General features: G+C 37.0%; 1 protein-coding gene across 1 annotated transcript; it reads right to left on the bottom strand.

The window, feature by feature from the left end:
- Positions 1-2,594: 2,594 nt before the first annotated feature.
- On the bottom strand, positions 2,595-14,797 carry dnd1 (DND microRNA-mediated repression inhibitor 1). Its single transcript, XM_051649331.1, has 4 exons — positions 14,777-14,797; positions 14,322-14,427; positions 7,899-8,360; positions 2,595-3,136 (listed from the first exon to the last, which is right to left on the bottom strand). Exons 1-4 carry the CDS (start codon positions 14,795-14,797, stop codon positions 2,595-2,597), a joined length of 1,131 nt encoding a protein of 376 aa, XP_051505291.1.
- Between the last annotated feature and the right edge of the window lie 8,910 nt (positions 14,798-23,707).

Consider the following 23,707-nt stretch of genomic DNA (forward strand, 5'->3'; position numbering starts at 1 on the left):
CATCTGTGAGGGCTAAAATGCGTTAGAGCGCCACCTACGTTTCAGATCGACATTTTGTGACAGAAGGTGATAGAGGAAACAAATCTTTTTTTCTAGTTCTTGCTCCCATCAAGTGGAATAAAATAAGACTGTTTGGAGGAAGATGGAGTGAACAGAACCACAATTACATGCTTACAAATTTAAGACAACAACAAAAGTTCTATTCATCATAAGATTGTAAACATACAATATTATATATGAATAATTGGAAAAACATAATCATGGTTACAGTGAGGCATTTACAATGGAAGTGAATGGGGCCAGTTAATATTAAGGTACACACCGTTTAAAAATTTTAGCCACAAGACAGTATATATAGTATATATGCTAATGTGATTCTAGTGTGTTATAAAGAAGAAAAAAAAAAAAAATCGCTTGGAGAGTATACAATTGGAAACAAATTTGTAATATTGGAAATAGCTTTACGCAGATAAGCGGTTTTATCACACTAAAATCATGTTTACTTGGATAATGTTTATGTCTTGTGCCTATACAGTTGAAGTCAGAAGTTCACATACACCTTAGCCAAATACATTTAAACTTTTTCACAATTCCTGACGTTTAATCAAAGAAATTATTCCCTGTCTTAGGTCAGTTAGGATCACTATTTTAAGAATGTGAAATGTCAGAATAATAGTAGAGAGAATGATTTATTTCAGCTTTTATTTCTTTCATCAAATTTCCAGTGGGTCAGAAGTTTACATACACTTTGTTAGTATTTGGTAGCATTGCCTTTAAATTGTTTAACTTGGGTCAAACTTTTTGGGTAGCCTTCCAAAAGCTTCTCGCAATAAGTTGCTGAACTTTGGTCCATTCCTCCAGACAGAACTGGTGTAACTGAGTCAGGTTTATAGGCCTCCTTACACACGCCATTTCAGTTCTGCCCACAAATTTTCTGGCGGATTGAGGTATGGGCTTTGAGATGGCCACTCCAATATCTTGACTTTGTTGCCCTTAAGCCATTTTGCCACAACTTTGGAGGTATGCTTGGGGTCATTGTCCATTTGGAAGACCCATTTTCGACCGAGCTTTAACTTCCTGGCTGATGTCTTGAGATGTTGCTTAAATATATCCACATAATTTTCCTTCCTCATGATGCCATCTATTTTGTGAAGTGCACCAGTCCCACCTGCAGCAAAGCACCCCCACAACATGATGCTGCCACCCCCATGCTTCACGGTTGGGATGGTGATCTTCGGCTTTTTCCTCCAAACATAACAACAGTCATTATGGCCAAACAGTTCAATTTTTGTTTAATCAGACAAGAGGACATTTCTCCAAAAAGTAATATCTTTGTCCCCATGTGCACTTGCAAACTGTAGTCTGGCTTTTTTTTATGGTGGTTTTGGAGCAGTGGCTTGCTGAGCTGCCTTTCAGGTTATGTCGATATAGGACTCCTTTTACTGTGGATATAGATACTTGTCTACCTGTTTCCTCTAGCATCTTCACAAGATCTTTCCCATGATGTCAAGCCAAGAGGCACTGAGTTTGAAGGTAGGCCTTAAAATACATCCACATGTACACCTCCAATTGCCTCCAATTAGCCTATCAGAAGCTAATTGGCTAATTGCGTAAAGGCTTGACATCATTTTCTGGAATTTTCCAAGCTGCTTAAAGGCACAGTTACCTTAGTGTATGAAAACTTCTGACCCACTGGAATTGTCATATAGTCAATTAAAAGTGAAACAATCTTTCTGTAAACAATTGTTGGAAATATTACTCGTGTCATGCACAAAGTAGATCTTAATATGAAATCTGTGTTTTAATGATTTCAACATAAGTGTATGTAAATTTCTGACTTCAACTGTAGGTTATAGCATTTAGATACGGATATTATGCATGTAAACTTCTGACTTCAACTATAGGTCTTAAACGGTGTGTACGGATGCATGTTTACGGTTTGGCCCCATTCACTTCCATTGTAAGTGCCTTATGTTAACCGTGTTTTTTTTTTTTCTTTTTAAGACAGGGATGTTTCTTTGGAGAAAGCCTGATATTATAGCCAAAGAGACGGAAGAAATAGCCTGCACACATATTTTTTGAACCAAAACATTCATCACTTATTTACTGCACAGAAGTTATTTATAGTCAATACAACCCATCAAACAAGGAAATACAGAGCACACCATGCAAATTCAAAAATTGTGAGAATCACACATCGTGAAAACAAACAGATCAAACATCACAAAAAACATGCAAATTAATACATTGCGAAAAACATGCAAGTCATCCAAATGTGATGGGGCTGACTGAAAAAAATAACATACAAATAAAATAGTTAAAATATTATAAAACATTATATCAAAAGAATAAGAGAACATAAGACTTCAAACCACTTTCATACCACTGAATTTAAGACTTTCATTCAGTCTTTACTGGTAAAATTAAATAATGGCAGGTTACATATCACTCCTTTTTTTTTCTCTAACAGTAAACAATACTTTCCGTTTAATACAAATTTCCACTCCTAAAACTGTAACCATTTCAACAGTACATGCTTTCAAACTGTAATACTGAACGTAAAACTGATAACATTTGCAATGGCAGCTCATACTTTAGAAAGGTAAACCGAAGACCTTGCAGATGGTTTTAATGACCTGCTCAGCAGTGGCCCGATAAACTTCCCCCTTCATTGCATGGGCGCTGGTGCCCGGCAGGATCTGGACGAATCCCTGCAGGGGCAAAGGGAGGCCTGGGATCAGCACTTTGTAGGTGAAGTACAGGAAGCCATCAGGACCGGTGTGATGGTAACATGCTTCGTATTGCGGAACGCCAAGTCTGTTGAGCTCGCAAAACCACTGCAGTTGAGACTCGACGTCGGGGGAAATGGGGGCTTGGGACATGACACCTTCACTCAACTGGGCAGTGGAGCCCCCTATAGACCGGGAGAAGGGCTGAAAGGGGGAGTTGCCTGGGATGTCATGACGGGACGGCTGAGGATGCAGGTGGGTAGGAGGGAGGGAGGGTTTGGGAGGGGGTTTCAGGCCTGGGGGGGAAAAGGGACCATGTTCTTGTCTTGTCTCCTCTACATGCTTGGATTTTGAGGTAAAGGACGTCCATCTTACAGTAACAGACATTCCGTACTGCTTCCTGAATGCTGACAAGATATCACAGCAATTAGCCACTTACAGAACTCTCAATTTAACTTGTTAATTTTAGCGCAATTGTTAAATTGACCTAAATTAATCATGCCCTGTGATCGCACATAAATCAGCACAAATTGTACTTGAAGTACCAGCACAGCCTCAGCTTACAGAGAGCAGGCATTCTCATAAGATGTATTCTAGCTTTCAAAACAGCTTAACAGAGTGCAATAGAATGAAACAATGCAGGGGTCTCCAGACAAGTTTTTTCGAAATTTACATGGCATCTTAAAAACACACCGTTCATAGCGTGAGACGCCAATAGTCCACTAGTAGAGCCGAAATGCTGAAAAACTGCAAGACATGATGCAACTGCCAGACATTTGCCTGATGCATGTGTACATACCACTTTTTCTCTCCCGATCCGATTCCAGTACCTGATCTCTCGGTATCGGCCGATACTGATCCAATACAAGTGTTCTATTTTTCTTAATCAGTTTAGAATATCTATACCTCACTGTGTTGAACTGATTGGGAGTTTTTTTATATGTAAAGAATCAAACAAACAAAAACAATTACATAAAAACTAGAGCTATCAATCGATAAAATTAAATTGAATTAACTGCATTATGTGCTGATTGATTTATGAAATTAAATCAATTAAAATTCGCAATAATAAATGCATACCACTATAAACGGTGGCGGGCCATGATGGAGCACGGCAGGCGCTGAATCAGCTGATCAGCGGGAGAGAGAGATAAAGGGCAGCTGGAGATGCCAGTTCGAGAGAGAGAGAGACACATGCGGCCGCGCTGCATGTGTTTTTTTTTTTTATGTTGAGTTTTACATTAAACATTGTTGACTGTTCAGCCGGTTCCCGCCTCCTCCTTGCCCGTCCTTTACCTGTTACAAATGCGTTAAATTTTCTTAATTGTGATTAACTCATTTACCATTAATTCAGCATAAACCAGCATAAACAGTGGTTGGGAGGGCGGAACTTTGTGATATGTCCGACCGGAGTCATTACACTGCACACCACAACAAACACATACACACAACAGCGCTTCCCTGTCAGTGATAAAGTGATGGAGAAAGGAGCTCTTAACACTATTCAATGTACAAAACAAGCCCAGATGGGACTTGTGATAGAAATCAAGTAATTTTAATTACCACAGAAGCAAGTCAAGTCTTAACTATCACCAAAACGCAGATTGAGACGATTTTGTCTACAAACGTGGAGTTCAAAGTGCCGTTTGATGATCAGTCCCTGTATCTTCCATTCATTCCATTTCCATTTTGAAATCAAAAAACGGATAACAAAAAAACAGGTGTTTTCATTAAGCATGTTTAACAATTTCTGGTGTCTTCTCTTGGCCAACATCCTCTTCAGACACTTGAATAACTTGTGAAACAACGAATGTTAAAGGGTTCACAGGTTGGACAGTGCAGATTCACTGGCTTTTTTACCAGCATGTCAGTTTGCACAGGATTATAACCAGGGGTTATTTTTACTGGGCGTTTTATAGAAGGTAAAATAGCCTACACTATAATCTTTATCCGTGCGGGAACGTGCAGTCCGTAAAAAATTACTGGCATGACCAATTCGCATTGGATTAAAATCAGGGTGAAACTCTGGTAATTATTACATTACCCCACGTCCCCATATAAAACTACGTTTCAGCATCTATGATCCTCACAGGAACAGTAGAACATAAAGTAAGTTAAAGGGTCAATCCTTGTTAGCCTTTACGCAAACTTCTGTGGGCATTTTCGGGAAATAACAGCCTATAAATGAGTTACAGATAATTGGAAAAACAAATGTACTAATTCAGTATTAAGGCCATGTTTCTAGAACTTAATTTTCCGAATGCATAATGCATTTTTTTTACCAAGGCATATCATTGCTAAATAATATAAATAATATTTTCTGTTTTTTTTTATTTCAAAATGGATATGGAATGAACAGAAGATACAGTACTGTGCAAAAGTTTTAGGCACTTGTAAAAAATGTTGCATAGTGAGGATGTCTTTAAAAATAATGCCATAAATAGTTTTCATTTATCACTTAATGTCATACAAAGTCCAGTAAACATAAAAAAGCTAAATCAATATTCGGTGTGACCAACTTTGCCTTCAAAACAGCCCCAATTCTCCTAGGTACACCTGGACACAGTTTTTCTTGGTTGTTGGCAGATAGGATGTTCCAAGCTTCTTGGAGAATTCACCACAGTTCTTCTATCTATTTAGGCTGTCTCAGTTACTTCTGTCTCTTCATGTAATCTCAGACTGACTCGATGTTCAGTGGGGGGCTCTGTGGGGGCCATGACATCTGTTGCAGGGCTCCCTGTTCTTCTATTCTAATCTTTTCTATTTGCAAAAGTAGTGTTTGGGAGTCTAACATTTATATTTCCTATCGACACACTAAAGCTGAAGATATAAATAACCATCTTAAGACAAATGTTTTTGTTAAACATCTTATGTGCCTAAGACTTTTGCACAGTACTGTACATGGATTACGCTCTGACGCGAATCATGAACGCAGTTTCTCGATTGCAGTAGCAAAGCAGATAGCCACTGTCTTCCGGCAGATTAATATTGTGGAGGATGACAGTTTAAGAGATTTAATGAGCATTGCAATGAAAATGCAACCTATGTGGGTACTAGTTCTTTCAATTAGTTAACCTCCTAGACTTTGGGAAACATTTAATGGTACTTGAATTGGTGATATTTTAGTGCACTTCTATCTTTATACTGTGGAAGGCTTTTTCTTTTTGGAGGGGGGGTGGGGGTGTTAATAAAGCATTATATTGTTACATATAGTTTTTCCTTTTCTAATTTGGAAATAAGTGAATTTTGACAGGAAAAGTATAGAGTACAATTTCAGCATTTCCAAAATCTGCGATTAATCACAATTAACTACAAAAAATTATTACATTTTAATTGACAGACAGCACTAGTTATACTTTAAAATGTCGAGAGCACATGCATGTCATGAGAGTGCATCCATTTACTGCTTGCACGATTCTATTCACTTTCACACAGACTTCCGTCGCTCTTGCACAAAACTGGACGTACTCTCTCAAATATACACTGCTCCCTTATGAAATCTCCCTGCTATCACTCTGAGAAGGTGTGTGTGTGTGCACTCAAAGTTTCCTGTGAATTCACAAATCTATTTAAACGCCATATAGCAATTTGCAAATTTCTTAACTCTGAAACCTGGGTCTTTTATTCTGATGGAACACTCAAGACCGACTTCTGTTTGTGAGCTAGTTCACAATAGTTTAATTCACTTCTCATTAAAAATCTGATGAAATGCTCCTTCTATGCATCCTATGCCATTGTCAAAGCATGTTATAGGCCAACCGAACTATCAAGCATCTACATCTGAGATGGACTTCCAATTCCCGATCTGTTTAAAAATGTCAGAATTGGAGCAGATATCGATCTAGGTATCAGATCGGTGTCAATGATATGTTCGATGATATTTCTTTAATCTGTGAGGGAGGGAGCAGGGAAAAACAAGAGTGGAATGTAAGAGTATGTTGTGTGTAACGAAAAACATTTCAATCAGTAGAATGCTACATCGTAACATGACCTCACTTCATTCAAGGTTCCCAAACTTTTTGACCAATGAATTTCCATGACTTTCAGTCATTTGTCATATCTGCAAAGTGAATTTAAAAAAAAATCATTTTGATAAGATGCTTCAGAACGATTTGTGAACCATTTCAACCAACAGACTCAAATTAAAGATGCACTCAGTAATTTGTTCCTTATTAAATAGTTTAGCTCAAAGACTTGAATTGTAATTTTGCAATATATGTATGAAATCATGAGCACTCGCATTGAAATGAAGACTCCAGTCATATCAGTAACCGTATAAAAGCTGTTTTATTCTACATGGAGAGGGTCCGCACATGGGGGCTGCCATGTTAGAATCACATGACCAGCCGAATACTACTCGCTTAATCTCAGTAACCGTCCTGTTGTTTGACACTTTCACTCATTGATTAAAGTAATCATGGCTGACTGTGAATACTACATTTCTACAGTGACATCTGAAACTGAAAACTATTGATTTTAAATGATGCTGCATCCAAACCACTAGGTGTCACTGTTAGACCAAGATGGCATCAACTAAAAAAAAAAGTTACTGAGTGCACCTTTAAGGATTCATTAACAGATCAGACATCAGAATGGCTTGCGAGCATGTTCTACTCTACACAAGCTTGAACCAAGAGCCATTTTTAGGTGATGAAATATTTGAGAGCAGAGTGTAACTAGAAACATTTATATTCAGTGTAGAAATTTCCATGACTTTTAAGATTTTGTTCATTTGCATGACTTTTCCAGACCAGGAAAACACAATTTTAAAATACCCTGATATTTTCAGGTTTTCCATGACAGTGGGAACCCTGTTCATTCCATGTGTAATTCAGCAAATGGCGCTACACTTATCTCAGAATAACTATAAAAAATTGGATTATAAAAATGCAAAATACACATGAAAATCATATCTTGTGGCAGTCTGATCACATAGTGTGTCAAATAAGAGATGTTAAAAGAGGTTGCAGTTTATACTGCTTCATTGGTTCAATCGTAACAATTATTTTAACCCATTACTTATATAATTAATTGCCCTAAATTAAAACATTAAAATCAACTGCCCTAATTTTTCCAGAGAATAGAATAAAAAATGCAAACTATATATATATATATATATTTAAATAGTAAGTAGTATGCCATTCCACAGAAATAAATATCCCAGCATACCTTGCACCAGAACTTTCTTTGCCATGGATGCAGCATAGTGGGAGGAGTAGTTCACTAGAGCCACGACCTCCCTCCCTTTAGGCCCAGCCAACTTCAGCATGACATCCTCCACCCCCTCCGAGAGCAGGCGGAGAACCATCAGAAGTTCTCCCTGTTTCACGTTGGTCGGCAGGTCACCAAGGCGCAACTGCCTTTTCTCCGTGCTCCTGCGTACGGTCAGTCGAATCCCCTCCGGCAGCCGGTACTGGTGGAGGGTCATTACGGCAGTGGAGGCAGTGACAGGGTCGCCGTACTTGGCGTAGGCGAAGCCGCGGTTCTGCCCGCTGAAGTTCATCATGAGTCGAAATTCGTACAGAGTGCCGATGCCCTGGAAGAGCGGGATCAGACGATCCTCAAACACATCTCGTGGGATCTGACAGATGAAGACCTCACAGCCGGGGCCAGGAGCAGGACCTTGCCAGCCTGGAGAAGGAGAAGAAACGATGAAGGAGATCAAAATGGAAAGAGAGATGGATGTGTTTTATCTTTGCTGAAAAAAATGAGGGCTGCATCACGAGGAATCAAATTGCCTCCGAATTTTAAAGGAATATTTCACCTAAAATTATAATTCTCTCCTAATTTACATACTCGTAAGACTTTCTTCTGCGGAACACAAACAAAGGTATTTTGATGGAGATGAGGCGATTATATCCATACAATGCAAGTCAATGGGGTCCAACACTTCTGAGCTCCAAAAGGACATAAAGTAAAGCACTCTGTGCATGTGTCAAGCGCAAGGAAGTGTATTTGAACTTCAAATCATGATTGCACTAAGGAGATTGCAGATGGCAAGATTTATAGTCAAAAAGGAGTTACATTTTAGTCTGTTGCTCACCCCAAACTGATTGTATCACTTCAGAAGAAATGAATTAAACCACTCGAGTCGTATTGGTTACCTATATGCTGCATTTATGTTCTTTTTGGAGCTTGAAAGTGTTAAACCCCATTGACTTGCAATTAGTTATCATTTTTGGGTGAACTATTCCTTTAAGCAATCCTAGCTGCGCTCCAATGTAATGGTTATTCTAAAATGTAGGCAACTTCATAGGCAGCATTTTATGTATCCTCAGCAGAATATAATCCCAGAATGCATTGTCATAACATACAACTTTTTGATTATAAATGTAATCAATTTATTCAATACCGATAATTATTATTTTAACATTTTCTATAAAAAAAATAGCACTATAGTTGCACTATACTAATAAAGGTACTCTTACTATACTATCTAAATACTGCTAGTATTTTACCCAAAATGTATTTGCCATGTATATTTTTGAGTCGGAGTTGTCATTTTTCAAGTCACCTGTATTAAAATTAACTGTGAGCGGATCAACAGAGTGCAACGGTCACATTTGAGGTTCCAGTTCAGTTAGGATTCTGCCATAGAAGGCAGAATGCAGCGCACTAGGTTTAAGAACAGACCCACTACTGTAATATACTGTAATCCTGCTTTATCCTTATTACCTCACCATGACTGGGCAGGCCAAGTTTCTGAACACCCAATAAGCATCATAGACGTGTAAACATGTATGGTCATGTGTTGATGCATTCATCCGTGTGACATCAAAGTTCAGAACGAGTCGTTTTTGCAGCTTAGTTTCAATAAATGCTCTTTTCGGACAGAGGAGAAAGTTTTGAGTTCTTAAAGATACAATATGTTTTCATAGTACAAGCTCTTTAATCTTAAAAAAAAAAAAAAAAATCAAGAAAATGTATTCCTCACATTTTTACCCCTTTAAAAAGTTGTATGGACTGAGCAATATTTAAGCAAAACTACTGAGGCGGCACTGAGAGCACACGATTTTTGCACTTTTAAAACAAAATCACATTTTACATATTTTATTAGACATAAAACAAGTATTTGTAATATAAAACAAATCCAACAAATATGCAACAAATATTTGTTTTATGTGCATGAGTGGAGACCAGGGCTAGTTCCTCAAATGAGTAAGTTGTCAAGGCTAACTGAACAAATTCCTGTTTTCTCTAGCAGAGATGTTAGATTCAAAATGGTCATAAATGGGTTAGTTTTTGTAAATTCTGTCCTCCAAAGTAAAATTCTATTAAATATTTTTGTAATAGTTGTTGGGTAAACAAGAAACACAATAACACCACAGAGGAATACAGATTAAACTATTGTCAAGTTTGTGTTTTACATGTGTTTTATATGTATATATTGGTCACTGGGCCTGTTTACCTGCACACCAATATGCTGATAACTCCCAAAAAAAATCAGCTTATTTAAGAAGTCCAACAAAACAAGATAGCCACATATACCTGAGATTTGAAATAATGGGGTGATTCTCTGCTTTGACGTTAAAAATTTAACCAGGCATGCGCACAACACTAGCGTACATTGAATAAACCAGTAAGAACGCCAGTAAAGATGTTTACATGCAATGCGAAATTGGGGTAATGGGCAAAAATCTACCAGTGTCAATCGGTTTACTCTTAAACTGTTTATGACCTTAAACTGATAAAGGACAGCCGTTTAATGCGTTTACATGAACACACACATTGTCAGCTTATTAAGGCCACTTCCACATTAATCTGGATACATTTGAAAATGCCGTTTTTGTTTTCGAAATGCTCTCAGTCCACACTGCCATTTTCAAACGTTTTACAGCAGTTGCTGGTCCACACTGAAACATACGAAAACGCTTAAATCCCCTTACTGCACATGCAAAACAAGCATAAGAAGCATGTCCCTGCGTCATTTACATTTATGGTCTGAAATGCGATTGTCCTTGTGTTCCGCCGCCGGACAGCCATTCCGAGTAAACTTCCGGTCACCTTTGAAGGAATGCAATGTGACGGTTTTACAAAGTAACATTTATCTTTAACAATGCTATCAAAGTACATAGCAGGCAAAACAACGCCGCTACAACATCTTGATTGTTTTGGGTTGAACGTAACACATGGCTGCGTCACATCACAAATAATACATCATCGTTTTCAGATATCTCCATTTCCCTGTCCACACTACAACGCGAAGACTGCATTTTCAAATTATCCACTTAATTTTAGAAAAGCTTAGTTTTCACTGGACAAAAACACTGTCTCAGTGTGGATGGAAGGCCAAAATGTTGCAACATTAATGCATTTTCAAACAAAAACTTAAGTGTGGACGTGGCCTAAGCATAATCGGTATAAGAATGTGCATGTAAACGCTCAATGACAAGACATTCATTTTTTGTAGAGATCTGTTATTAAAAAACAAATTGGCATTTTTATATTTTTCTGGGGCTAAATAGTGTAACCATCTGTAGACAGTCTAAAAAAATAAAAATAAGTCTGAAGTATGCCATTCTGAACTCAACCCATGAAACACACTTCATCGTTATCATCGGAAAGACTAGTCAATTACAAATAAACTGTTGTCATCAGAGCTTGTGCAGCTGCTTTGGGGCAACTGTCTGCTCCGGCTGTTCGCTTTAATGGCATACTTATGAAGGTAAATCTGTTGCAGAACTCGAGAGCTTGTAGATTTGAATTTGAGCTTGTACAATAAATATTTGTACTTGTAAGATGAAATTTACACTCTCAGCCCAATGTGAAAACTTGTAATATAAAAATCTGAAGTTGAATGTTGCAATCTACACTCATAGACGGTAATCAAAAACCTGTGTTCTGAATTCAAAAGTTGCAGACAAATAGTCACAAATGTGTAAAATGACATTTACATTAATACAACTACAGACACAAACTTGTATTACATATTTACTTTTGTACTTTAATTCATTTTCGCACTTACAACCTCTCAAATCTGCCAATGCAACTTTAAATTGTTGTGAAAAACCTGTAGCAAAACTCACTTGTGCATTTGTAAATCAAGATGTGAGAGAGCGGGGTCAATGAAGTTGTGACCAATCACAAGAGCTGGAACAACTGATGCCGGTCCAATCAAAATGGATCATCAATGATGTCACGCAACAGCACCAGTGCCGTTTTTGTAAGCAAAACAAGTCCAGCGGTGGCAATAGCTGGCTGATGCAGTGGCAGGATAAGTTAAATAACTTGACAATTAAATGATTAAGAGTGAGTTTATCACGTAACAAATAAAATTAGACTATTTGATCACATTGATCAACACAGAATTTGGCGTCAACAGACCACACATGTAATGTCTAAGGATGGCAATGAGAAATTCTCTGAGGAAATGTTTCTGCAGGATGTTTGTGTTCGGTAAAACTACATTGGATGCGTCAATCCAGCCAGCTGTCATATGCCACGAGTTCCATATTTCCATGAAAACATGAAATAGAGGTTAAATATAGGTTAGGTATAAGAGTGAAGAAAGAAAAATCTCTATCACCAGAAAACTGTGACAACAGATAAAATACAGTGAATTATTGACCACACCAGAGACATGATAGCTGGCAAATCCTTAAACTGTCAGAGTGCAGCATTTTGCTGTATTTCAAGTCATTTTCTGACATTTATCTATCTTCTGTATTATTCACATTTTTAAGTGAAAAACACAACTTGAGTGTTATTATTTTCACATGAATGGATAACTTTATTAATCACGCTTGCTGACTGTACTATCTATAGAAGATTAAATATCATGCCTTTATTATTTCATTATTAAATGACTTGCTTTAATCATGATTATTTGAGATTTCCCATCTAAATAAGGGAAAATAGCGAACACTAAAAACACCAGAAAATGCATATTTCTATATCTCTAGTTCAGGTGCAGTGGGAGCATATATTCAGCCAACAAGTAAGTACAATGATCCATTTTGATTGGTTCAGCATCAGTTGTTCCAGCTCTTGTGATTGGTCATGACTTCATTGGTCTCGCATCTTGATTTACAAGTGTACAAGTGAGTTTTGCTACAAGTTTATTGCAAAAGTATTTGCAAAAGTCAAGACGGGAAGATTTAAAGTTGCATTGGCAGGTTTGAGAGGTTGTAAGTGCCAATTTGTGGTTGTAATGCGAAAGTGAATTAAAGTACAAAAGTAAATATGTAATACAAGTTTGTCTCTGTCGTTGTATTTATGTAAATGTCATTTTACACATTTGTGACTATTTGTCTGCAACTTTGAATTCAAAACACAGGTTTTTGATTACTGTCTGTGAGTTTAGATTGCAACAGTCAACTTCAGATTTTTATTTTACAAGTTTTCACATCGGGCTGAGAGTGTAAATTTCAACTTACGAATACAAAAATGTATTGCACGAGTTCTCAAATTCAAATCTACAAGCACTTGAGTTTCGCAACATATGTACCTTCATACAAACTGTACGTCACGGTGACATGGCGATGGCGCTGACTTAAGCCGGACAAAATTTCTAACTGGCATGCGCCAATTGGTCCATGCAGCACTGCATGAAGTCGAACCCATATTCTGTTGTCATATGATACAATAAATAATAAAATAAATATAAAACAGAGAGGACTCCTTTAGATTCTCATGACAGTGTGCAAATTTCAGACATAGTGACATTTTTATTAAAAGGTACATTTTGTTCAGGTGATGTGGTGTAACCCTGAGAACACTTCTGGATATTTGTGACTCAAATTCATGATATTTGCAAACAAATATTTTTTACATTGAAAAAAATAAATAAAAAAAAAGTTATCAATGATTAAGTTATGTGCACTCTGAAGTATTCAAGGTGCAAGGAAAGTATTTTAATTCTTGATGGTTACACCAATTTTTTAAAGTCCTAATATATATATATATATATATATATATATATATATATATATATATATATATATATATTGTAATATTATACTATACTGCTAAAAAAAGTTCTTCAGAATTGTAGGAAGGATTACATTACTGTTAACTTGATACATGCGTATTAAACTAGATTTTTAAAAGTCTTTTTTTTTTTTTTTTTTTTTTATGATCTCAGACAACATTTTGCAACATCCCATATATCATGTTTGAATATTTTTGTTTTCATAATCGTTTAATTATTTTGCTAAACAGTCACTTAAAACATTTTAAATGCAGATGTTGTGGAAGATCTCTTATTTTAGCTACTTTAAAATAGTAAAACAAATCCACATATCTGAGCATTAACTTACTAAATTAGACTTGAAACCTGCCTCACTTAGACAATCAGTCACTTTAATAATCAGCCAATAAGCTCAAACTATCCAATAACAACAGACTGAACATTTGCAGACTGATTCATCTCCAGGTGTGCGTGTTTTACCAGAGGCTACAAGGTTTCATAAGATGGCTACAATGTACCATTCCCATGTGACAAGTTATTTTAAACCAACAATTAACGATCAAGTGATGGCGATTGATGAACGACTGCTTTCATCGATATGATATTTGTATCTCATACAAGAACAGTCCCGGGTTGTTCTAGGTGTGATCTCAGAGGGGATACAGTTCAACTCGAGTGCCTACCCGGAGGGGGACCTCCATATTTCCTCTGACCATTGACCTGTGTTAAAGTGATGGAGGTTTTCTGTAACCATTCCTCCAGTGACTTCAGCCTTTGAGGGTTCAAAACCTGCGAACAATAAAGTTAGTAGAGGTGATGTAATGTGTGTAAAAAAGACTTGAAACCGTTTACTTCATAGGGTAGAGTGCACATAAACTGACTTGCAGAGAAATACATTGTGTGTGAATGTGTCTTTTTATATATATATATATATATATATATATATATATATATATATATATAATAAAATTACACACATACACACAATTAAACGTGGGTAACATGCGAAAAAAGTCAAATCTTAAAAGCGCACGGTTTACGTTTCAGTAAACACAATGCGAGGAGAAACGAACTGTGTGAGGGTTTAAATGCTGTTTACAAATGTAATTTGTAAACTAAAACGGTCCATATCGCTCACCTGTCGCCGTTCCGCTTCCATTTCGTAGTCCATGTTGGCACACCTGCAAATTAGTGGAAAAGTCAAGCAGAGGTCATTAAGATAAACCTCATGATTTCTTTATAGAGGCCTATTGGACAATTTTAAGGAAAGTGGGCGTACTCCGCGAAAAGCACTCGAATTTCAGCCCCAAGAATGAGCAAAACAACAAATGAAACTGGGATACCAAAGAACAGGCCAACATGACATTTCATAAAGGGCAGATGTGTGTGTGTTTTTTTTTTTTTTTTAAACATTTATCTAGAGGAATCTGTTCCTGTTGTAAAACGGAATGGGCAGCTTCATCTTCCTTGCTTCTGCTTCTTGTTAATTGAGGGTCATAATTGGAGAAGTTTCACTTTTCACCAGCAGATGGCAGCATTGCATATGATTAGAATGTAAGGAGATCTGTTTATTTATTTATCCTACTGAAAAACAGTTAAATACTGTATATTACGTGTCCTACTACTATTTTCCACTGGTCATGACCCCTGTCTAATAAAGCTGTCTACTAAGAAAAACAGCAGTCAATTTTTGATTTTTGTTGGTTTTGGACTTTGGTTTTCTGTGTGTTTGTTATTTCCCTGCATGTTTATTATTCGTTTTGCATGTTTGTTTGTCTTTTGAAGGGGGTGGGGGTCAGGGTGATATTTTTATTTACACTTTATTCTAAGCTTTCAAATGTGAACAAATAATCAGATATCTGAAGATATTATGTACACTCCACCAGTAACAACACTTCAAAGGCCTAAGGCCACACTTGTCGCATGTGCATTTAAATAAAAAAAAAAAAATTAAAATAATTCAAAACAATGTACGTTAGCATGAATCATTGGTCTTTAACGTCTTCATCTCTTTTCTTTAGTTTTTGGGCTGCCGCCTGCAATTTTTCACACTCAAATTTAAAAGCTCACCATTTACGCACACTGTGGACTACTTGTCAAAACATTGTCTAATTTGTTCACAATGTAGCGCCACCTTTTGGACCCGAAGGTGTGTCCGCAGAGTTGAAGAGTACAGTTGATGTCAGAAGTTTGCATACACTTAGGTTGAAGTCATTAAAACTATTTTTGTTTTTAACCACTACACAGATTTAATATTAGCAAACTATAGTTTTGGCAGGTCGTTTAGGACATCTACTTTGTGCATGACACGAGTAATTTATTTCTTTATTTATTGTAAGTTTACAGACAGACTGTTCCACTTTTAATTGAGTATATCACAGTTCCAGTGGGTCAGACGTTTACATACACTAAGTTAACTGTGCCTTTAAACAGCTTGGAAAATTCCAGAAAATGATGTCAAGCCTTTAGACAATTAGCCAATTAGCTTCTGAAAGGAGGTGTACTGAATTGGAGGTGTACCTGTGGATGTATTTTGAGGCCTACCTTCAAACTCAGTGGCTCACTGCTTGACGTCATCGGAAAATCAAAAGAAATCAGCCAAGACCTCAGAAAAAAAAATTGTGGACCTCCACAAGTCTGGTTCATCCTTGGGAGCAATTTCCAAATGCCTGAAGGTACCATGTTCATCTGTACAAACAATAGTATGCAAGTATACACACCATGGGACCACGCAGCTATCATACCGCTCAGGAAGGAGAGGCATTCTGTCTCCTAGATATGAACATAGTTTGGTCCGAAAAGTGCAAATCAATCCCAGAACAACAGCAAAGGACCTTGTGAAGATGCTGGAGGAAACAGGTAGACAAGTATCTATATCCACAGTAAAACAAATCTTATATCGACATAACCTGAAAGGCTTCTCAGCAAGGAAGAAACCACTGCTCCAAAACTGCCATAAAAAGCCAGAATACAGTTTGCAAGTGCACATAGGGACAAAGATCTTACTTTTTTGGAGAAATGTCCTCTGGTCTGATGAAACAAAAATTGAACTGTTTGGCCATAATGACCATTGTTATGTTTGGAGGAAAAAGGGTGAGGCTTGCAAGTCGAAGAACACCATCCCAACTGTGAAGCATGGGGGTGGCAGCATCATGTTGTGGAGGTGCTTTGCTGCAGGAGGGACTGGTGCACTTCACAAAATAGATGGCATCATAAGGAAGGAAAAATATGTGGATATATTGAAGCAACATCTCAAGACATCAGCCAGGAAGTTAAAGCTTGATCACAAATGGGTCTTCCAAATGGACAATGACCCCAAGCATACCTCCAAAGTTGTAGCAAAATGGCTTAAGGACAACAAAGGTATTGGAGTGACCATCACAAAGCCCTGACCTCAATCTGATAGAAAATTTGTGGACAGAACTGAAAAAGCGTGTGCGAGCAAGGAGGCCTACCAACCTGACTCAGTTACACCAGTTCTGTCTGGAGGAATGGACCAAAATTCCAGCAGCTTATTGTGAGAAGCTTGTGGAAGGCTACCCGAAATGTTTGACCGAAGTTAAACAATTTAAAGGCAATGCAACCAAATACTAACAAAGTGTATGTAAACTTCTGACCAGCTGGGAATGTGATGAAAGACATAAAAGCCGAAATAAATCATTCTCTCTACTATTATTCTGACATTTCACATTCTTAAAATAAAGTAGTGATCCTAACTGAAGGGAATGTTTTCTATGATTAAATGTCAGGAATTGTGAAAAACTGAGTTTAAATTTATTTTGTTAAGGTGTATGTAAACTTCTGACCTCAGCTGTGCTTTGGATATGTCTAATTTAGATAAACACCATCTAAGTTTTTATTTATTTATTTTACAGTTGTGGCTAGGGAATTAAAAAAGTTCAGTGTCATACAGCTCTGACCAAGTGACAATATCATGTATGTTTGCAGAGATAAAATTGATTAAAGACAGTGTAAATTAACAGTAAATGCATGAGGTACACAGTTTATAGTTGTATAATGATGCTGTGCAGGATGAAAGGCAAAACCTGGCTTTACTGGTAACACTTTACAATAAGGTTCCATTCGATTACATAAATTAATGCATTAGGTATCATGAACAATACATTTTTACTGCACTGATTAATCTTGGTTAGTGTTAGTTAATAAAAATACAATAGTTCATTGTTAGTTCATTGTACATTAACTAATGTTTTAACTTTTGATTTTAAAAATGTATTACTATATGTTGAAATTAACATTAACCAAGATGTTGTAAAAGTATTGTTCATTGTTAGTTCATGTTAACAACTGGGACCTTGTCAAATGTTACTGCTTCATTCTCAGTGTGGCCTGAAGCTCGGACCTTTGCAGTAGAAAATTTCTCCTCTGCCTTCAGTAACAGCAAAGCATTTTAATTCCCTGAAAAGAAAAACATAATAGAACAGTGGTTTTGTTCGGGACACAGATTTGACATTGGACTCAGGAATTGACAAATAGCAAATTGCTGTTTAATGTTTACTTATGTTTATTGAAAGGAGCATTAATTGGCACTTAATACACTCAAAATTAATGCTTTAAACTTGGAATGAGCAATCCAAAAGTAATCAGATTAGATTACTTTTATAAATGTAATCTAAAAGACTACGTTACTGAATTAAGTTATTTAATTTGTAATTAAATTAAATTTGTAATTTGTAATCAGTACCAGATTACATCTCAGAAGTAATCTACCCTATTACCATGAACTGCATATAGGCCCAAAAATTATATTGTAAAATTATTAACTGATTTCCCAGTTTTACAGTGTCTTTATAGTTTGACTGTTTGATTTCTAACTGTCTCTTGAATTTCAGCTGTATTTTATAAATACATTTCGGTCAGCACAAAAAATGCTTATCAGCATTGCAAATGGAACCACATTTAATATATTGTGAGTCCTGTTTTTGTTTTTCAGGATAAGGGCATGTCACGCAACCTGTCCATGTTGGTATCTACATAATTTGGCTAGCTTCTACCAAGTGACAGATGCATTTGTGCCACAATTCCATAGAGTTTAATGGAACAAAATTGAAGCTACTGTATGGGAGCTATAGTTTTCTCCTCCTTTTTAAATGTTTGTAAACGTATTTATTTTGCTATTCCAATTCTATATGATTATATGGTTTATAATATGGTTTTCCCTGCTGTCATCGACCCTATCAGAAAAGACCTGAAACCCACTTTTAGGTGACGACCCACCAGTTGAGAACCACTGTAATAGACAATTGACATCTTTTTCTCACTCTCTTTCTTCACCTTTCATCCCTTGCATCTTTCCATTTCCTGTATGTGAGATGTGTGATATGTGTTTTTACTGTTGTGCAATTACTGTTTGTTTGCGAGGAAATGCACACACATCAACGCCACCTAATCTAGAGAAGGTCACTAAGCCACATCACACTGTCACATATACTGCAGTCCCGATGATAAGTGTATGAAACACTCCATTTGATTTAGTGTCACTGCTTACGTGTGTATGCAAATCACACGCACAAACTGGACTACCTGATCTGTTAGCAAATGTGACCTGCTTGTGAGGTTACTTGTGGATTGATGGTCTTATTCAACTCTGAAAAAGAAACATATACTTGTGTGAATTAATTAACTGATCATGAGCATAATTAAGTTGTGTTTCTTGTTTAGTCTGTCTTTGGCTAATTAACTTATGACCTTTTACATCTAAATATTAAAATCGGTCATATCTAACTGATGTTACCCGGTTGCTATGCAATGTGTGCTGCATAGTGACAGCAGCTCCGTTGCCGTGGGGTCGTCACGCACATCTGTGAGCCTGCCCTGAAACAGACACACACACACACTCATACCCCACCCATCCCACCTCAGGATGAGGCTGACTTGTCGCACTGCCTCCCCAGGGCTTACCGAAGGAAACACAGTCTGTCTAATGTCAAAACTCATACCCTCAGTGCTGTCACTCACCCTATAAACACACTCATCCTAACTTTTAGGGCATCTCAGTGAACTATAATCTTCTTTTGGCATTTAGCAGTAGTGATCAACCGATATCAATATTTTAATGGCCGATGCCAATACTGATATTTACAGAAATGAGTGGCTGATACAGTTACCCTATAAAGTATTTGGATACTTATGCAACATTTTCTGAAATACAGGATATTATCATATTGTTAGCCAAAATACGGGATGCACCGGCTAACATGGGACTGTTGGCAACCCTACTTAATCCCTAACCCGAAGTACACACAATAAAAACGGTGACGCTTGCCTTATAAACACCACTATTTCCATAAGCAGTGTATAGTTTCTGATGAGAGAATCAAGTTTGAGTGCAGCCAGAGGGATGCGCACAGAAATTATAGACATGTTTTTAGGGGTTAAAACATCAGGCAGCCTCGAAGCTACAAGCAATCTGTTCACTCTCTAACACAACAACTGTTCACTATTTATCGTGGCACTGATAGGCTTTTTAGAAATGATAGCTGTTGCCTCTTCCTGCACTTAAGATGGAAGTTGCTTTATTACCTCATAAATGAATGAATGAATGAATAAATAAATAAATTGCTAGACAAATGAACAAATTAAGAAAACTCCATGTGGTATACAGGAAAGACAAATCGGTTGAGCTGTCCAAATGTACATCTTTTTTTCTTTATGCAAAACAGATTTCGCTAAAGTTTTAAAGTAAATCTCCTAAATGACTGATACTGTATCAGCTTATATTTGTCCATTTTGAGATGATCAGCATCAGAGGATAACTGTTCCTCATTTGACTAATTGAAATATGTGTAACCTGCCTCCAATGATGGCTATGCTTTTTTTTTTTTTTTTTTTTTTTTAAAGCAGTCCACAACAGATGACTAATTACTTGTCTAAATTGTAATCAGATTACGGTAACACTTCACAATAAGGTTCCATTCGTTAACATTAGTTAATGCATAAGGTATCATGAACTAACAATGAACATGTTTGTGTGTTTCTAAATTTGTTAGGTCTAAGGGGGGTTAGGTATGCCCCCCCCCCCCCCCCGAAATGTACCTGGACCAATGCCGAAACATGATCAAGGGGGACCGACCCAAAATAAATTATCATGAAGGAGCAGTGTACAGTGTGTTGTCTTTAGGTTTTTGTTGTGTGCATTTGTGTGTATGTGCTTGTGGACTCATACCTGCTGAGAAGTGGTTTTTATGTGTTTTTTATGCCACATGCTCTTCTTTGCTGGCTGGTTGCATGTGTAGTGTATGTATGTGTGTGTGTGTGTGTGTGTGAATGTGTGTGTGTGCTCAAGTCAAATATATGAACACTGTAGCAATCAAGGTGAACAGACGTATCTAATTCTGGTTGTTGATAAAACGTGTCGATGGCCCATTGTGGCTCTTTCATTACTGTGGCAGAGCCATGCGCCTGTGTTTTGTGAAGCGTGCTGGTCAATATTAGTACTAGAGTCTATCTCAAAAAGACATGTTTGCTCTTCTTCCACCCCACCCTCCTCCTTTTTTTTTTTTTTTTTTAACTCTCACTCGCTCTCTCTCGCTCCAGCTCTCTCACTCTCTGTTTGTGATGGGTCTGATCACAGACAGTGATGAGAAGGTCTTTTGAGAGGAAGTTGAGGTAGGGAACCTGACATTGTCAAGGACAATGAATGTCAGGCAGTGGACTTCAGAAGAAAACAGTGCAGGATACAACCCAATCATGATCATAAACCTGAAACCAAACCGCCACTGAACTACTGAATATAATCACCAGAGACGAACTTAAAAGGCAAAGACTTTTATCTTTATTAGTGGTGACTTAGGGTCAGGAATTTGAACAAACCCCTACCCCTATGTTAACACTAGAGGCGCTACAACAACAATGACTTCACTTTCACACAAATCACGAGGAAAATGGCAAATAATCAGATTAACACAATGCTATCTTATAACATCTTAACACTTTTACTATAGCGCATGACTTGAAAGGCGATACATTTTAATATTTGTTAAACATAAATTACATAACCAACTACATTTATAAGCTTATTAGGATGCGATCAAGTTGTGCGGTAGCTCTAGTGTTGAGTGTTGCACTTGCGATGAAAAGGGGTCGAGTCCCGAAGAGCATGCGAGTCGACACGTAAGCCAAAAGTGTCATAGCAGCACCACAAAATGTTGTGGTTGCATCAGCAATTGTGTTTATCATCCCACGTTCGCTTTAATGACATTATCAGTTAGGTTTAGGTTTAAGGTTTAGGGTAGGGAGGTAGGTTTTGTTGATTTAAAACTCAATAAAGCATTAACCTTAAAAACCTAATCTGTTTAGGAGAACATTTAACTCACTTTTAGCGCCACACAGTGGACATTTCACCTCAGAACTGCCGTGATACGTGTAATGAACAATGTAATTTCATTTTACAAAAATGTCGCCACAGTCATGTAATTTTGTTGAGATCAGGCTCAAAAATCTAGCCTTAAAAAAACAAAACAAAAAACCAACCACATTTCACTGTTTTTGTGATGCCCTGCCTGCAGGACATGTAAGCATCTAAGCAGGATTATGGCAAGAAAAATCACTAAGGATTTCAGCCACACTGCTGTGGTCAGATAAACGCTTCTACAGCCTTAGGGCCAGCAGGACGAACTACTTCCTCCAAGCCCCCCGGATCCTTCATCAGGATGCTGTCAGGGGCCCACAGCAACAAACATACAGATGGATAGCATCATGCATAACTTACCAAGCATATATAAACATCTTCAAACATATGCACATCTAGATCTTCATTTGCATGTCACATATTTTTTATTTTATAATTGCACATTAGTCTAATAGATATTTATTTGTGTATTTTATTGTTACCCTCTGTCAGTTTTGTCTTTGTTCTCTTATGCACAACGAAAAAAAGCAAAAAAGCAAACAATCTGGTAATGCTGTAGCAGATGAGCATGAAATAGAACTTTTAACTTTGTTATTTACTCTTTTTCTTCTCTATTTCTTCTCTATTTTATTTTAAAAAGTTACAGGTTTACTTCATGCTACAGTATGCTTTTTGCATTTGTATAATTTACTAACAGTGTGTGAAAGAGATACAAACAAATGGAAATATATTAAGATTTATTAAAATGTATCATTTTTTTGTAAATGTTCAACTGCTTCACACATTGCGTACAAATTAAATGGATAGTTCACCCAAAAATGAAAATTCTCTCATCATTTACTCTACATCACAGATGTGCATGACTTTCTCTCTTCTGCTGAACACAAACAGATTTTTAGAAGAATATCTCATCTCTGTAGGTCCATACAATGCAAGTGAATGTTGACCAGATCTTTGAAGGTCCAAAAAAACACATAAAGGCAGCATAAAAGTAATCCATACGACTCCAGTGGTTTAATCCATGCCTTCAGAAGTGAAATGATTGGTGTGGGTGTGGCTGAGGGTTTCAGACGGTCCCTTACCACAACCACCACAGTTGTATTCCATTTTAGCACAGTGTGAGGACTTTCCAGACGGTCCCTTATCCACCGTAGGAACAATTTCCAATGAATATCAAGGTTAAATCAATAATCTTGAATGATTTCGAAGTGACGCCATCGGATCAGCTTAAACATGGGACAAATCGCGTCCCGTATTGATTCGATACAGGAGGCATCATTTAATTTTAAATACGGGATGATCCCGTAATTTATGGAATGGGTGGCAACCCTAGGCTAGGTGGTTACTTATTGGCCCAAGTCAAAAAAGCCCACCCACAAATATATATGATATTCATGGCTTGGTCTCTCCTTTAATGTAAGTCAATGGGATTTTTTGCCTGCGTTATCATTCACAAGACGCACATGGGTAATTCTGTGAAATCTGTGCCTTTTCCATTTCAAAAAGGTGATTTTTAAACAAAATGTTTGTAAGAAACTTTAACTTTAATTGTTAAACATTTTAAGTGTTAATAAATTGCACGGTACCATCTCAAACTAAATTATACTTTATATTTTCAAAGGTATAGCAATATATATATATATATATATATATATATATATTGCTATACCTTTGAAAATGTTAATAGAATTGGTGGTA

The sequence above is a fragment of the Myxocyprinus asiaticus genome, chromosome 22 (genome assembly GCF_019703515.2).
Source record: "Myxocyprinus asiaticus isolate MX2 ecotype Aquarium Trade chromosome 22, UBuf_Myxa_2, whole genome shotgun sequence".
In the NCBI taxonomy this organism is placed as follows: Eukaryota; Metazoa; Chordata; class Actinopteri; order Cypriniformes; family Catostomidae; genus Myxocyprinus; species Myxocyprinus asiaticus.